We start from the raw sequence: 16,379 nt of genomic DNA on the forward strand, positions 1-16,379 counted from the left end.
TAAACTGTCACTCAATGTTAAGGGGCAGCTTTCCCACGTGCAAAACGGGATTTAAAGAGGCCTGTCAACTTCCAGCCAATCATAAGCGGAGCTCACAGAACTGAATCAAAATGAACCAATCAACGTTTGAGGTGGGCGGAGTCCCGCGAAATCCGAACATTTCCCTGCTAGCTTTAGCTTCAAGACTACAAAACTCAATTGAAAACAATAAGTGACAAAAACTAATCACCGACGCAGCTGGCGAGCCGAGTAACTACCTAGCAACCTGGAGTCAATGACTTACCGCGTTTGTTTAGCTTCACAAGATAAAGATAACGTCCTAAAGTCGTCGAAAAAAACAGAAACCGTGGGGGCAGGTTGCTTCGTCTTCTGCTTCGTTAAATAGTAAACTTCAACAGGTTTTTATAGCATTCAATTGAAACTACCGCCATCGTGTGGTTCGCGTGAATATTTACAAAACGTATTACAAAAACAATAGAACTTTGATAGCTTTTAATAGTGACCTTAATATTGTTAAATATTATAATATTGTTCTTACCGTAGTGCAAATTGAGTGATTTCCTCCTTATGTGAAAACATTAATTCGCTCAAACACGAAAGCGGATGTGAGGTAAACCAGCCGGGGAAACCGGATGTAACCCGGAAGTGAAATTATCCGGCACGAGGTCACAGCACCGCCAGTACTCGCACATGTTTTGAAGAAAACAAGTAAACAGGTTTGACTGCACTTTTCTTTTAAATGAAATGACATCCGGATATTGTAAAACATTGCTAAGTATCCGAAATTGTTTGTGGTTTTTCGATAAGTGCGTTTTGCAAACTGGCCACATCCTAGGCTAATGTAGTCACTAGCTAAGGTACACGAACCCCAACTTCGAAAATAACAAAAGTAATAAAGCTGCTGTTATTTCACTGAAATCCAATCCTAATTGAACACACGGCAGCATATCTCCTATATTTCAATCAGAAGTCGTTTTGTTTCATGTTTAGACACTCTCCCAGCCAAACTTGTTGGTCAGACTTTTAGCTAGGGAGTCGTTCAAATACAAGCCGTGCGTCCCTTTTCCATCTACAAAAGCGTCGTTACTCTTTATCGCCCTCTTTACCTCGTAACCTAGAAAGTTTTTATACGCATACTGTAAAAGACATTTTCATGGCCGAAAAAATGTGATTGCAATCAGTTGAGTTGAAACACTAACACCACAAAATACCACTGTAGGATTTATTTCATTGATGAGACAAAATCATTCCACGATTTTTTTTTTCAGGTTGAAAAACAATCATGACGTCATTAGCCCATCAACTGAAGCGGCTGGCACTGCCTCAGTGCGACCCCAACTTACTGACACGAAAAGAGGTCGCATCACTCCTCTTTGACCCCAAAGAAGCCGCTACCATCGACAGAAGCACCTTCTACGCCCTCGGTGAGTCCCGCTTTTCTGTTGAGTTTTCCACGCCAACTTTTCAAAATTCTTGTCATTCTCCCGCTCAGGCTGCACAGGGCTGGAGGAACTGATGGGGATCGAACCAGCGTTTTTTGAGTTCCAGTGTTCTCTGTTCAGCCGTGCCTCAATGATGCTAGAGCGCAGCATCCACTCCAAAGAAGTCAACCAGAAACTCGATGCGGATATCTCTCTGTTCCTCACCCGCCTCTCCCCGTACTTCCTCCTCAAACCGGCTCACAAGTGCATGGAATGGCTGCTTCATCGGTACGCTGTCAGTCAGAGACGCTTATGTCAAAATGCATTTAGTGGCTCCCTGAAAATGGTTTATTTGCGTGCACAGCTTCCACATCCATCTGTACAACCCCGACAGCCTGCTGGCTTGCGTGCTGCCTTATTACCACACCAACACCTTTGTCCGAGTGCTGCAGCTCCTCAACATCAACGACGCCACAAACCGCTGGAACTGGCTGCAGCCCCTCCAGGTTCGATGTCTCCAAATGGCTCTCTCTTTCAGATGGACAAACCACTCTTGTTTCTTCATTATTATTCTTACTTTTAGAAACCAGGCGTCCCGCTGGCCAGAAGCACCCTGATCACACACTGCTATTCCGACCTGAGTTTCATGGACTTCATCTGCTCCATGGTCACCACCTCCATTAAGGTACCCTCCTCACACCGCCAGTCGGGTGTGAAATTCACAGGACTCTAGTTATGTTTGCTGTTACGCTTTTTGGTTTTACCAGGCATATAAAGGACACTCGGAAAGCTTCTCCCAGCTCCGTGTTGTCTTCTCCTTCTACGCTTCCACCATCGTTTCCGCTCTGGATGCCGTTGACAAAGCGACGGACACCGTTCTTTCCAAACTGTTGCCATACGTTCAGAAGGTACCTCATCTGGGGTTGATTTGTTTAATCTTTGATAAAGTAATGTTTATTATTGTGGTTGTACAAGTCTTGTACGGTCGTCTCTCATTGCATCACAGTTTGAACCATGCTACCTCACAATGATAATAATATCATAATAATAACAATAATATCACTTATCACGTTCCGGTGTGGAACCAATCAACGGCGAGAGACGACCGTATTGGGCCTCAGACCGTGTAGCTAATGTTGTGTCCTCTCCTAGGGGTTGAAGTCGGGTCTGGCCGACTACAAGGCGGCCACGTACATGATCATGTGTCAGATGGCGGTGAAGGCGGTGCTGGAGGCCAGTGTGGTCGACACGCTGGCTGTGCACATCAGCAAGTCTCTGCTCAAAGAACCCGTGTTGGCCAAAGAGGGGCTGGGCTGCCTCATCGTGCTGCTGCAGAGCCAGAAGCAGGGTGCCGCCGGGTCCAGGTAAAGATGGAGACCGTTGCGAGGGCCACGCCCTGCCTCTCACACCTCTTGTGCGCGTTTGGGCAGGTTTTGCAGCCACGTGTGCTCCATGCCGGCGCTGGTGTCCACCCTTCAGCTCATGGCGGCGACCCACGACGTCAGTCCTCTTCTGCGCTACCTGCTGCCTCACCTGGTCCACGCCGTGTTCAGCAGCTCAGGTGAGGATGGAACATAAAACAAGAAGCAGTAAGCATTTTGACGGTGGTTTTGTGCAGCAGGTAAGACGGACGACGCGGCTGTGTTGGAGTCGCTTGTGCAGTCCGTCCCTCTGACCAAAGGCCTGGATGGACACATGGCCCGGTAAACCCTTTCCCGCTTAAGCTAATCAGCACAGTTTTTTTATTGTCTGCTTTTTTGTGACAATTTTTTGATTAACTCATTTTCTAACCAAAATGTATTTATGTTTTTTTTTTTTTTACCCACCCAATTTATACGTGTTTGGGTGCATTTGCACAAGAATCACAAAGAGGTGATGATGCAACTCCACAATAGAAGAAAGCACATTTGATGCCATTTTAAGCCAAAATAAACGTCCACAATCTGGCAGAAGTACATTTAGAAAGAGCTGGGCTCGCATCTCTCCCATAGAAGGACACGCTCCGCAGCAACCAGGAAGTGAAATGGCATCTCAGTGTTGCACGAAGGAGGTTACGCATCGAAGGGAAACTCTTAACGTGTGCACACATACAGTTCTATTTTGTCTAAATTGTAAATATGTCATGGTGTTATATTTGTATTTACGTTGTGGCGTCATACTTTAGATATTTTGTCTAAATCCTATAATACTGTCTGTGGTCAAATTTGTGCCAAGTGAAAGTTCTGCTTATTTTGATGAAACGTAATAAATATTCTCGTTTATGTTGCTCTAGCTTGATGCTGATTGAGTACCTGAGTCAGACAGAGCTCAACGATGAAGTCGTCTCCGCCCTCAACCAGCGTCTGCAGCCGCTGGTCCGACTGTTTGAGTCCAAGTGAGTTTTTGGAGTATGCCGCCAGTGCTAAGCACTCTTACGGAGATGTCAGTGGATACTAAGCAATTAGCGTTGGACTTCTGTGCCCCCCCACAGGGCGTGGCGGGTGGCATTAGAATGTATTCTGTCGTTTATGTCACAAACAAGGCGGAGTCAACTGTGATCGCTCTTGGGGAGAGCGATTCGTGCACTCATTTCAATCTCCTAAGTCTCATCCATCTGTGTGCTTGGGCCGCCCTCAGGTACTGCGGAGCTCTGGACGGTGTCCTCTCAGGTCATGTGACCGACCTCAGCAGCTCAGAGCAGAAGCGCCTCTTCCATCACTTCCTCTCTCTGTCCCTGAGCAGCGGCAAATTCCAGGTGCGCTGACTTGTCGGGTGACGCTTGAAAAGTCGTGACTAAAATGTTGTACTTGCAGATCGTGGGGGACTCGGACACGTCGCTGCTCCTCAGCTTGAAGCACCCGCAGACGTCGCTCAGAGTCTCTGCGCTCCAGCATCTGAGGAGCGTTGTAACCTCTGGGCAGGTACGTATTTGGCCTTTTATTGTTTTTTTTTTGTCGTCTTCTTCTCCGTACCGCTGACTTGATATCCTCCCCTTAGATGCAGAGTTTGGACCAGGACTTCCTGAAAGACGCCATCTTGGAGCGCTTGAAGGATGACGTGCTGGAGGTCGTCAGCGTGGCTCTCCAAGTCCTCGAGGTCAGAGAGGTTTCTGATGTTTTGTTAGCGCTGAAGAAGAAGAAACTGAGTTTCGTCTCCAGTAGCCGGAGGTCCAGATGTCAGAGATAGTTTTAGGGTTTTGGTCTTTGTGCTCATCGAGAGACAGATATAAAACAACAACATGGTTCTAATGATAGAAAGTCTTGTTTTTCAGTTGCTGCTGGATGTTTTGGACTCTGAGGAACTCGTGTCCTCTTTATTGTGTCTGCTGCACAGAATCGATCAGCCTGAGGCTGACAGCTGGTCAGAACTGTTTATATTTTCTTCATCATCTACACAGCGTCCATCTCTGCAACCATGGCAACGGTGTTGTTTTCTTCCACCAGGATGCCAGTTTTAACAGAAACAGTGCGTCTACTGTCCGAGTCTCGACTGCAGAAGGGGGGCGACGAGCTGGCGCAGAAGATCGTTTGGGGGCTGCTGCCCTTCCTGGTGGTCACCACCGCTCGTCTGGACTCCGCCCAGATGCGCCTCGCACGCTGCGTTGCTCAGTGCCCCGTCCTCACCCGACACCCGCTCACCCTGAGCTGGGACGAAGGTAAACAGACACCACCTTCTTGGTCAGGAGAGGGGGGGGTCCAGACTTTTGCCAGCGAGGGCCACATAGTGAAAAATGACATTTTGATATTTTGTAAAGCAACACAGGTAGATATGCTAAGACTTGTAGACTTATTTGTATTTAAGTGTATTTAATTATTACATTTATTATTGAATAAATGTGTATATACTGTATATATATTTCACTTTGCTCTTTGCACAGCCAGTTGCTATGAAATAGTTGGTCGTTTCTCATGTTTGCTGTTTTTTTTTTGTAAATTTTTCAATATGTAATATTTTTTAGTCTAATCTCCTTTTTTGCAATACTATGACTTTATGCATGTAATATTTTGACTTTATTCCCATCATAAGTTTTTCTCTAACCTAATTTTCTCCCAAAAAAACAACTTTATTTTTTGTTTCTCATATTTTGTATTAAAAAAAGTCACCTTTATGCTACTAAAATTACTTCATTTTTCTTTATATTACATAATTCTTACAAAATGATGACTTTTTGAATTCATTGAATATTTTGGCTGAATTTTGTGTAATTATTTCAGAGCTTGAAAATAATATAATTATTAAAATAATTATTTCGGAGCTTGAACATGTTTTTTTTTGGCGACCCAGAACTGAATGAGGTGATGGAGCAAAGCTCCAAGCCCGATTTCACCGGTTTGGCCAACCAGCGACTGGTCTCCACGCTGAAGAAGAACCTGGACAACATGGAGCACTTCTCCAAACGCGACACTGTGAGTTCTGATCACGGAACGCACGACTTGATGACCACAAAATAACTTCTTACTCCATGCTTGTTCCTCAGTTGGAGAAGTTGGGTCTGTTGGGGGAGGAGCATCGTAGTGCTGGCGTCAGGGGGGCGACCTTCTTCATGGTGATGACGCAGACGCTTCTCCTGGGTATGGACCAGCTGGGCGAGACGGAACACCTGCTGACTGCGCAGAGGCTCTACGCCATTTTGGAGGCCCCCCTGCTGGAGGTCATCGACGTTGATGACAAGGTGAGCCTCGGTCCAACAAGTCGGTCGTCCTTCCTGCTGCTGGGGTCTAACACTTCCTGTTTGCAACAGGAAGCACCGCCTTCTGTGTGCGCCCCAGCGTCCTTCGCTGAAGCACTGACCTTGTACCTGAGCCAGTGTGAGCAGCGGCCAAAGAGGCAGAAAGATGGAGAATACTCTCTCATGATGATTTCTCTCCTGCGAGACTTCATCACGTCTCTCAGATGTCACGACGACGCCTTCAAAGGTAATGACCGCATCGATTGGCGTTCGCCGCTCACAGCGGCGTCACCTGACAGGATGTGCGTCTTCCCCCCCCCACCAGCTGACATGTGGTGGAACCCGGAGAAGCTGGACACGAACACCTGCTGCTACCTCGGTCTGGTCACTCGGCTTTTCGGGATCATCCTCAGCGGCGCCGGCGAGGGGCCGACAGCCGTCAGCTTTCGAGAGCTCATGAAGCTGCTCGTGAAGGTGCGAGCCGCCGCTAATGCATTTCATATCATCATCACGTGAGCTTCTGTGATCTTAAGCTCATCTGCAACCCTTGCAGGTTCACCTGTGCGACGCAGTGATGCTCTTCAGGTTCCTGTGCGTGCTGTGGGGCTACAGCAGTAACCACGGAGACCAGCTTGGTGTGAAGGTGGGCGCCATCCTGCAGACTCGGGCTCTCTACATGGCCAGAGCTTTGCTGTGCGCCCAGCCTGCCGCCACGCTCGCCGAGCTCGCGGCTGCCAGCTCACCCGGTAAAGATGCTAAATATGTCGTCATGGAAACCCTCGCTTGCATAATGCACTCCTGATCAAAATGTTAACACCAGTTCAAATCTTGCACTAATGTACGTTTTGGGCTGTTGGATCATATGGCGTTTCTAAGTGGAGCCTAAGAAGCGTTGAAGTGAAACATTGAAGTTCAAGACCACGGCCTTTAAAAGCCAAAATCTTGGCACAGATGTGGATTGAGGTCTCTCGCTGACACTTATTTGAACCTTCTTCAACATCCTGGAACATAAAGTCAAGTTTTAAAATGTCGGAGGATCCCACTGAGTGTCCGTTAAGACACAGGACCATCCTCGGTCTAAATGAAGAGAAAACCTAAGCATTCACAGGGAGAACCCTCCCAGGTGGAGATTCAAACCCAGGTCTTCCCCATCTCCTTATTGTGTGGCCAACATGCTCACCGCTCATCCACCGTGCGGCCCTGACAAGGAGTGTTTCCCACATTGCACATAGGAGCGGGCGCCATCATGACCTGGGGTGCTTTATCCTTCAAAGGAACAATGGAGCTTCAGGTTGTGCAGGGGCGTCAAAGGGCAGCCGGCGATGTGGAGATGTTGCAGTGGGCATCCCTCTCATGACCGAAGGCCCTGGTCTGTGTGGTAACAGGACGCTACACTTCCCAAAGGACTTCTTCCAGAGGAATAAGCCCGCTCTTTGGATGGTCCTAAAGAGTTTTTGAACTGGTCTTGAAAGGTTGCTCAGGAGTGCATATCGACATTTGACTTACTAACCTGTGCATCTTTGTGTGTTAGTGGTCCCGTCCTTGCTGTGCTGTCTCACCTTGCCAATTCGTGAAGTCCGGAGGGCGGCCCTCTGTGTTCTGGAGAGCCTATCCGGTCCTGACGCCACCCCCTTCCAGCCAATCATGGACAAGCTTCTGAGGACCACAGACGAGATTGTTGCCGACCCATCGTACCTGAGCACAGTAAGAACATTCCTGGTTCCCAACGTTCCTGGTGGGGATGTAAAGTGGCTTACCCCAGCGTGGTGTCGTTTTCAGGCCCTGGGTGGGATTCATGACGAGTGCGAGTCGGCGAAAAGGAAGTCGCCGCTGCAGAGAGCTACGCATCAGCTGCTGCTGAGCATCCAGGCACCCTGCTGTCCGTCCTATTCCGCCGCCTGCCTGCTGAAGGCGCTGAGCCACATCAACGGGCAGGTGAGTTCAGCAGCCCCCCCCCCACGACGTTTAAAGACGCCCACCGCTGAGCGTGTGCCATCTTTCCTCAGGCTGTCCTGTCCGCGCTGCTTCCTGTCCTGGATCGGCTGCTTCACCGCGACCCAGACACCCCCACCCTGCTGCTGGACGAGGCCCAGCTGCTGCAGCTCCTCCTGGGAAAGTACAACCAGGCCTCTGCCCCTTTGCTGGCGGCCGACCAGAACTGTCTGAACCTCTTCATCAGAGCCCTGAGGACCCCCACTACACCCTTTCCGGGCGTCCCCAGCTGCCAGATTGTAGCTCTGGAACAGGTGAGGAGTTGCATATTTATTTTCAAATTAAAAGCATTAAAGCCAGCGTGAATGCTGCAAAGTATTGTCACTTGTGTTGTCATTGACGTAAGTGTGTCTTCAACTGGAAAAAAATGTCTACGGCTCGAGAATTAGCACGTCACGCTCTGCGGACGGGCCCGTAGGAGCCCGTAGGACCGGTTGGGACCTTGGCTCAAATAAATGGAGTTATTGCTCATTTTTTTCGACAGATCACCAAGCCTTTCTTCACTGCTCTCGGAGATGAGAAAGTCCAACAGAAGCTGCTGGCGGTCATGTTCGACCTGCTGGCGGACAACAGCAGCGTGCTGATTTCCAACGCCGTCGGCAGCGCCTTCAAAGTGGTGAGCACTCTTTGACACGTGAAGCGGGCCGACGTGTTCTCGTTTCCTTTCTAACTCCCTCACCTCGCAGATTGCGGTGGATTGTGAGCTGGTGGCCAACGAGCTGGCGCCCCCGGAAAAAGCGAAGGTCGCCGTCACGGTGCAGCAAACGCGCAGGAGCAGAATGCTCCAGAGGTGACGCTTCCTTTTTACCTGCTATCTGATTCCTGCTAAGTGGCGCTGATTTACCTTATTTCATATACTATAGCCTCACATGAATTAATGAAATTAATCATTGCTGTTCCTTAGGAAACCTGAAGAGGGCAGCGACGTTGCTCCAGAGAGGGACACCGTTTCCTGGCACAGAGTGGCTCTGATCCTGGAGATGCTGCAGCACAAGAAGAAGCTGAAGAGGGCCCAGATGCTGGTGCCGGTTCTCTTTTCTCTGTTGGCCAGGTAACGTTAAAAGACGCAAATACTGGACTCGTGATCACTAGGTCCGCCATTTTAAAAAAACGTTTGTCTCCCTCAGGAGCCTCGACACGTCTTCTATGGATAGGACCAACATGGAGTACACCAAGCAGCTGCTGCTCAGCTGCCTGCTCAACATCTGCAACAAGCTGGCACCCGACGGACAACCTGCTGGGCCAGGTGGGTGGGCGGGGCTTAATCCACCTGCCGCAATCACCCATCATGGTTGTACAACAGTTTAAGGATAGGACCGATAATTAGCGGGCTGAATTATGACATTAAAAATTAGCTAAAATGGGATAAAAATCTATTGGCCAAGATTGCCCCTATAGTGCGGGTGAGCAAATCAAGCGCTTCTTTTTCCTCCTGCCTGTGACATTACATAAATATACATTTTGTGTTTGGAGCGATGCTAAATTAGCAATTAGCTTAATGGGTCGCGACGCCGCTGAACCGTTAAATACAATCATCTCAAAGAAAAGGTTTTAGTTCCTGGTGTCTGTCCAGACGTGCTGGATGAAGACAAGTTCAGCGTGGAGCTGGTGGTCCAGTGTGTCCGAGCGTCCCACGTGCCGCAAACGCAACATCACGCTCTGCTGCTGCTCGGCGCCATCGCCAACATCTTCCCCGTGAGTCGTTGTGACTTTTCCACATCTCCGACGTCCGTCTCGGAATAAACTCACCTCCGGTTTCTGGTGTCCCACCTCCCCAGGAGAAGGTTCTGCACAACATCATGCCCATCTTCACCTTCATGGGCGCCAGCATCATGCGTCTGGACGACGCCTACAGCTTCCGGGTGATTGACAAGACTGTTCAGCTGGTCATCCCCGCTCTGATCCAGGTGAGCTCACGCTTGGATGGACAGCGTAGTCTGGCGACGCCCGCTGGAGCTGATGTCCTTGTGGTACCCGCCCCTCCAGGCCAGCGGCCTATCCGAGGACAGTTCGTTGTCTCACGTGGATGCCGTGGTGACGAGGATCGTGCACGTGTTTGCCGACGCACTCCCTCACGTCCCCGAACATCGGCGGCTGCCCATCCTCTCTCAGCTGGTGACCACGCTGGGCCCGGACCGCTTCCTCTGGGTCCTCATGCTCCTCCTGTTCAAGGTTCACGTCACGAAGACCGCCAGCTCGCAGAGCGAGAAGGCAAGGAGGTTTCCTTGGAAGTCCAAGGCACTGCCACGTTCTTCTGACCTGTTCTTCCTCCTGGCGTTCCTTAGGAAGCGGCGCTGGAGCAAGATATGGACTTCTGGATCTCTGTGTGCTGCCAGTTTGAGGTGGCCGACCAGCTCACGTCCCTCATCAACGTCCTCAACTTCCTCATGGAGCTGCCCGACGACAAAGATGACGGTGAGACAAAAGACCCGAGACATTCGGCGTTCTCGGGCCTCTCCGACTTTCTTGGAGCAGGAACTGAAAAGAGGAACCACTGAACGAACGAATGTGCTCTGTCCTCTGAAGCCGCGGCCAAACGCCCCGTCGCCCGGCGAGGAGCCCAGAAGAAGACGACGACGAAGAAGAAGGAAGAGGAGGTGGAGGAGCTGATCTTCAGTGTGGAGGCTCACAGCAGCAAAGAGCTGCGACACTTCAAGTTCCTCTCCGTCTCCTTCATGGCTCAGCTGCTCGGCTCAGCCAGCTTCATCGGGAAGGTGGGCGGAGTCTACAGCACGTTGCGTAACGCGGCTCGGGTGTCACTTTCCTCATCGTAAAGATACAATTGATCATTAAGGACATATATTACACTAGGCTGCACGGTGGGCTAGTGGTTGGCATGTAGGCTGAGAAGACTTGGGTTCGATTCTGCGCTTGGCGCTCTGTGTGGAGTTTGAATGTTCTTTTCCCCATTGGTGACTCCAAATTGTCCATAGGAATGAATGAGAGTGTGAATGGTTGTTGGTCTATGTGTGCCCTGGGATTGTACCCCGCCTCTCGCCCAAAGTCAGCTGGGATAGGCTCCAGCATACCCCCGCGACCCTAATGAGGATAAGTGATGTAGAAGTTGAGATAGTTTATGGTTTATACATTGGATCGCTTTTAGCTTCCATTTGTCTATTTTCTATTCTAGGGAGCGTAAAGGTGACTATAGGGGTGTTATTTCAGGTCCGAAGGGCTCTAATGTTAAAAAGCATATTTAGGTTGTAAACGGCTTTTTTTGTGTTATGTCTTAGCTTCTGTTATGTCTACTGTATTGGGTAGTAGGAGTGTAAAAGTGACTGTAGGGGTGTTATTTCATGTCTGGAGGGCTCTAATGTTAAAAAGCATATTTAGGTTGTAAACGGCTTTTCTGTGTTATGTCTTAGCTTCTGTTATGTCTACTGTATTGGGTAATAGGAGTGTAAAGGTGACTGTAGGGGTGTTATTTCATGCCTAGAGGGCTCTAATGTTAAAAAGCATATTTAGGTTGTAAAAACAGCTTTTCAGTCTTATGTCTGAGCTTCAGTTATGTCTACTGTATTGGCTAATAGGAGTGTAAAGGTGACTATAGGGGTGTTATTTCATGCCCAGAGGGCTTTAATGTTAAAAAGCATATTTAGGTTGTAAACAGTTTTTTTCTGTGTTATGGCTTAGCTTCTGTTATGTCTACTGTATTGGGTAATAGGAGTGTAAAGGTGACTGTGGGGGTGTTATTTCATGTCAAGAGGGCTCTAATGTTAAAAAGCATATTTCGGTTGTAAATGGCCTTTCTGTGTTATGTCTTAGCTTCTGTTATGTCTACTGTATTGGGTAATAGGAGTGTAATGGTTACTATAGGGGTGTTATTTCATATCTAGAGGGCTCTAATGTTAAAAAGCATATTTAGGTTGTAAACAGCTTTTTCTGTGTTATGGCTTAGCTTCTGTTATGTCTACTGTATTGGGTAATAGGAGTGTAAAGGTGACTGTGGGGGTGTTATTTCATGTCCAGAGGGCTCTAATGTTAAAAAGCATATTTTGGTTGTAAATGGCCTTTCTGTTTTATGTCTTAGCTTCTGTTATGTCTACTGTATTGGCTAATAGGAGTGTAAAGGTGACTATAGGGGTGTTATTTCATATCTAGAGGGCTCTAATGTTAAAAAGCATATTTAGGTTGTAAACAGCTTTTTCTGTCTTATTTCTTAGCTTCTGTTATATCTACTGTATTGGGCAATAGGAGTGTAAAGGTGACTGTAGGGGTGTTATTTCATGTCTACAGGGCTCTAATAATGTTAAAAGCTAATAGTTGGCAGGTTAATTCCCCCCACCTTTTAAGAGGTCCCATCATGTTTACTCCTCCAGGTGGCGGCCATCCACGGCAACAAAGCCACCCTCCAGCAGCTGCAGCAGAGGTCAGTTTGGTTGCGGTTCGGTAAAATGCAAAACTAAAAGAACTTTGTCACAAATAACTCACGATGACTCTGTAAAGGCTGCTGGAGGAGAACCTGCGTTACATCCACTGCGTGGCTCGCTGTGTGGAGGAGAACGCCGAAAAGCCCATCGCAAAGTTCTGGAGAGTTCTGCTGAACAAAGCCTACGAGGTTCTTGACAAGGTTGGTGGCATCGCTGGCCGGACGATGACTTGGCAGTAGAAGCTGACGCCAGGTTGTTGTTTCTCCCGCCTTCGTGCCTGCCCAGGTGAACGCGCTGTTGCCCGTGGATACCTTCATCACGGTGATGAGAGGGCTGATGGGGAACCAGCTGGCGTCCGTCAGGAGGAAAGCCATGGAGCTCCTCAACAACAAACTGCAGCACAAGACGCAGTGGGCGGAGAAACAGGTGGGCGCGTACAGCCATTAGCAAAGCTAACGGAACCGAACCGAGGTCCAACCATCTCTCCCGCGCAGGTCAGCGTTCTCCTCCAGCTCATCGGCGACCTCCTTGCCATCGTGGGTGAAGGTCACGGGAAGGCGGAGCAGGAAGCGGAGGCGGAGCAGACCATCAACAGGCAGACGGCGCTCTACAGCCTCAAGCTGCTCTGCCGCAACTTTGGCTCCGCCCACCAGGAGGCGTTCGTCCCTGTCCTGCTGCGCGCGGTGGACGTGGCCTCGGCGCCGCAGGAAGAGAAGAACGTGATGGCCAGCGCTCTGCTCTGCATCGCCGAGGTGGTCGGCGCCCTCAAGGCCCTCGCTATCCCGCAGCTGCCCAGGTCCGCACTGGCGTACTTCCTGTTCGATGACGACGCTCGACCTTGAGAGCACGTCACTGAGTCCATCTTAACCCCCGCAGGTTGATGCCGGCCGTGCTGCACGTGTTCGCCGACAGGAAGGAGCTGCTGACCAACGAGCTCTACATGCTGAGCGCCGTCACCGCCCTCCAGCGCGTCACCGAGACGCTGACGCACTTCATGAGCCCGTACCTGCAGGAGACCACCTTACAGGTCTCCATCTTTTACTGCTTCATGCGTGCTCGGGGAGAAAGACGTCTTCCAACCGTTTCCTGTTCCTTCAGACCTGCCGCCTGACGCGGCTGGTCCAGGAGTCCTCTTCCTCCTCCTCCTCCGCCAGCCAGCTGGCCGCACGTCTCGCCTCCCTCAGGACCTCCCTGGCCACCAAGCTGCCCCCCAGGGTCCTGCTGCCCGTGCTCACCAGGTGCTACGGCGTCCTGGTGGCGGCCAAGAAGGTGAGCCAGAAAACGCTTGGGCGATTCACGCCCAGTCGGTGACCCACGCGCTTCTTTACAGAACCACTTGGGGGCGCTGATGAGCATCCTCAAGGAGCACATCAGCCACATGGCGCAAGATCAGCTCAACTTCCACCAATCAGAGCTCAGCACCTTCTTCCTCACCGCCCTGGACTTCCGAGCCAAACACTGCCAGGTGCGTCCAGTCGGCTCGTCTCCCGATCCGTCTTTCCGTCATGCCGCCTGACGTGTGTGTGTGCGTGTGTGTGTGTGTGTGCGTGTCCGCAGGGCGACCTGGCGAGGACGGAGCAGATCGAGGGCAGCGTGATGGAATGTCTGGTCGCCATGGTGATGAAACTCTCCGAGGTCACGTTCAGGCCGCTCTTCTTCAAGGTAGCGTGAGCGACTTCCGCCGCGTGAAAGTGAAGTTTCGCATCCGCGCCCAACCGACGCTCGCTAAGCGGAGATGTTTGCCCCCGCAGCTGTTCGACTGGAGTAAATCCGGGAGCAAAGAGCGTCTGCTGACGTTCTTCCGACTCGCCGACTGCATCGCCGAGCGCCTCAAAGGTCTCTTCGTCCTTTTTGCCGGAAACCTGGTCAAGCCCTTTGCGGACGTCCTCCAGCAGACCAACGTCTCCAAGACAGGTGACCGCGCTTCTACTGCTTTTGTTGCCGAGGCGGCCATTTTGCTGACGGCGACGCTTCCTCCCATCAGACGAGGCGTTGTTTGAGTCCGAGCATGCCGTGGAGAAGACCGGCCTGCTGCTTTGCTACGTCCTGGACTGCATGCACAAGATCTTCCTGTACGACAATCAGCGCTTCCTGAGCCGCGAGCGAGCGGACACCCTCCTGGCGCCGCTGGTGGACCAGGTGAGAGCCGCCATGTTTACTGATCAATACGAAATTATTATGAGCCTGCAGCGAAACGCCGCAGCCCATACTATTATCACTCATTTATTCTTTATTATTATATCTTATTCTTCATTATAATATTACAATGAATTTGTAATATTTTTACTTTATTTGTATCCAAAATTGCAAAATTTGAGCGTTTTATTTGCATAATAATTTGCTTTTATTCTGGTAACATAACTTTTTCACCCTGCTTTATTTGTTTACACCTTTTTTTCATTTAATATTTTGACTTTATTCTTGCAAAATGACTGCAGAATTTTCATTTTTTTTGTTTTTTAGTTAATTAAATATTAATTAACTATTATAAATAATAATTATATTGACGCATTTATTTATGTGTACTATACTAATACTATTTATATGATGTGTATTCACCATTTCATTTGTTATTGATAATATGACTAATATTACAAATAATGAAACGTTGTTACTGCGTGTGTATGCGCATATCAGCTGGAGAACCGTCTGGGTGGGGAGCAGGTCTACCAGCAGAGGGTGACCAAGCACCTGGTTCCCTGCCTGGGTCAGTTTGCCGTGTCCCTGGCCGACGACACCCAGTGGAAGACCCTGAACTACGATGTCCTGTTGAAGAGCAGACACGCCGATGCCAAGGTGAGCTTTTCTTAGGGTCATTCACGTGCGAGGAGCCCAGTCTGGATTGGATGGCATTTCTGGCAGCTAGCGGTGACAAGCTAGTAGGAGTGAGGTGCAGCGAAACCGGCTTATGTCACCAACCAGTCTATCGAGTCCCGGCCCGGCTTGTTAGTATTAAAAAGTCAGCTGGGGTGAAGACACACGAGGGATTTTCACACAGCGCTGCTGTTGATTGCTAGGATGCTAATTATCATTTATATATATATATTTGTATATGAAACGGGAGAAGCCTTTTTAATGTCCTTATACTGCATCATTATACTGCTATGACAATAAAGGTATTCAAATTGTAGTGTGGGGGCAGGGGAATGTTGATGAGGCAGGATGACTGTGCATGAATGGGCATCTTCAAACCGTGTGCAGCATACCAGGGCTGGGCGATACGGACCAAAAATCATGTCCCCATATATTTATGTACATATTGATATACCTCTATTTTTTCAACAGTCAAGGCCAAATATGTGTGCAACTAATTAACTGATTACGAGGAATTACTTGACTCCCTCTGCTAACACTAGATTCCCAATAAAAATATACAAACACGGAGGAAAACCATGTCAACACATTTCCGTCATTTGGCAAAATCCTTTATCTGCCGGATAAAAGTTTGGGTTTCACACTCGCACACTCGACTATGTCAACCGTATGTCATCCAGTCCCGGGGGGTTGTTTAGTCGCTTCACTGTAAAGTACACGCGTCCTCCTCCGCCAGGTACGCTTCTCCTCGCTGCTGATGCTGATGGAGCTGGCGGCCAAGCTGAAGGAGAACTACATGGTGCTGCTTCCCGAAACCATCCCCTTCCTGGCTGAACTCATGGAAGGTGAGCACGCACACACACACACACACACACACACACACACACGCACACTCGAGTCGCCATGTGACTGGATGGCATGTTTGTGTTTCAGACGAGTGCGAGGAGGTGGAGCAGCAGGTTCAGAAGGTGATTCACGAGATGGAGAACATCCTGGGAGAACCGCTGCAGAGTTACTTCTAACACACAATAAGCGTATACGTTGTTTGCATTTTTGTACAAAAAAATAAAGATTTGTTGACATCTTTTTAGTAGCACAGTAGAAGGTCATCAATGTTGTGACGGGATCTTCTGC

General features: G+C 49.4%; 1 protein-coding gene across 2 annotated transcripts; it reads left to right on the top strand.

The window, feature by feature from the left end:
• The first annotated feature begins 581 nt into the window (after positions 1-581).
• Positions 582-16,364, top strand: heatr1 (HEAT repeat containing 1). 2 transcript variants are annotated; one of them, XM_058066077.2, is made up of 45 exons: positions 582-716; positions 1,269-1,424; positions 1,493-1,709; positions 1,786-1,927; positions 2,005-2,106; positions 2,189-2,329; positions 2,574-2,785; positions 2,852-2,982; positions 3,040-3,124; positions 3,694-3,795; positions 4,038-4,155; positions 4,214-4,321; positions 4,398-4,496; positions 4,672-4,760; positions 4,844-5,055; positions 5,685-5,806; positions 5,878-6,072; positions 6,142-6,316; positions 6,395-6,543; positions 6,623-6,815; positions 7,601-7,773; positions 7,849-8,004; positions 8,076-8,315; positions 8,546-8,677; positions 8,748-8,851; positions 8,966-9,112; positions 9,189-9,307; positions 9,635-9,756; positions 9,840-9,968; positions 10,048-10,272; positions 10,347-10,476; positions 10,588-10,775; positions 12,381-12,430; positions 12,508-12,631; positions 12,717-12,857; positions 12,926-13,227; positions 13,308-13,458; positions 13,530-13,700; positions 13,762-13,896; positions 13,989-14,093; positions 14,183-14,345; positions 14,416-14,570; positions 15,069-15,227; positions 15,982-16,090; positions 16,179-16,364. In XM_058066077.2, exons 2-45 carry the CDS (start codon positions 1,283-1,285, stop codon positions 16,265-16,267), a joined length of 6,453 nt encoding a protein of 2,150 aa, XP_057922060.2. In that variant the 5' UTR covers positions 582-716; positions 1,269-1,282; the 3' UTR covers positions 16,268-16,364. The 2 variants fall into 2 exon arrangements, with proteins under 2 accessions (XP_057922060.2, XP_057922061.2); XM_058066078.2 differs by having other exon boundaries at positions 3,043-3,124.
• The last annotated feature ends 15 nt before the right edge of the window (positions 16,365-16,379 follow it).

This window comes from Doryrhamphus excisus, linkage group LG6 (genome assembly GCF_037039965.1).
Source record: "Doryrhamphus excisus strain RoL-2023G ecotype Guam linkage group LG6, RoL_Dexc_Guam_v1.1, whole genome shotgun sequence".
Classification (NCBI taxonomy): Eukaryota; Metazoa; Chordata; class Actinopteri; order Syngnathiformes; family Syngnathidae; genus Doryrhamphus; species Doryrhamphus excisus.

Excerpts from the sequence above, each read along its gene's own strand:
- heatr1 (XM_058066077.2), top strand. The coding sequence starts at position 1,283 with ATGACGTCATTAGCCCATCAACTGAAGCGGCTGGCACTGCCTCAGTGC. Across the intron at positions 7,774-7,848 it reads ACCCATCGTACCTGAGCACA|GCCCTGGGTGGGATTCATGA; the intron begins GTAAGAACATTC and ends TGTCGTTTTCAG. Across the intron at positions 14,094-14,182 it reads TCAGGCCGCTCTTCTTCAAG|CTGTTCGACTGGAGTAAATC; the intron begins GTAGCGTGAGCG and ends TTGCCCCCGCAG.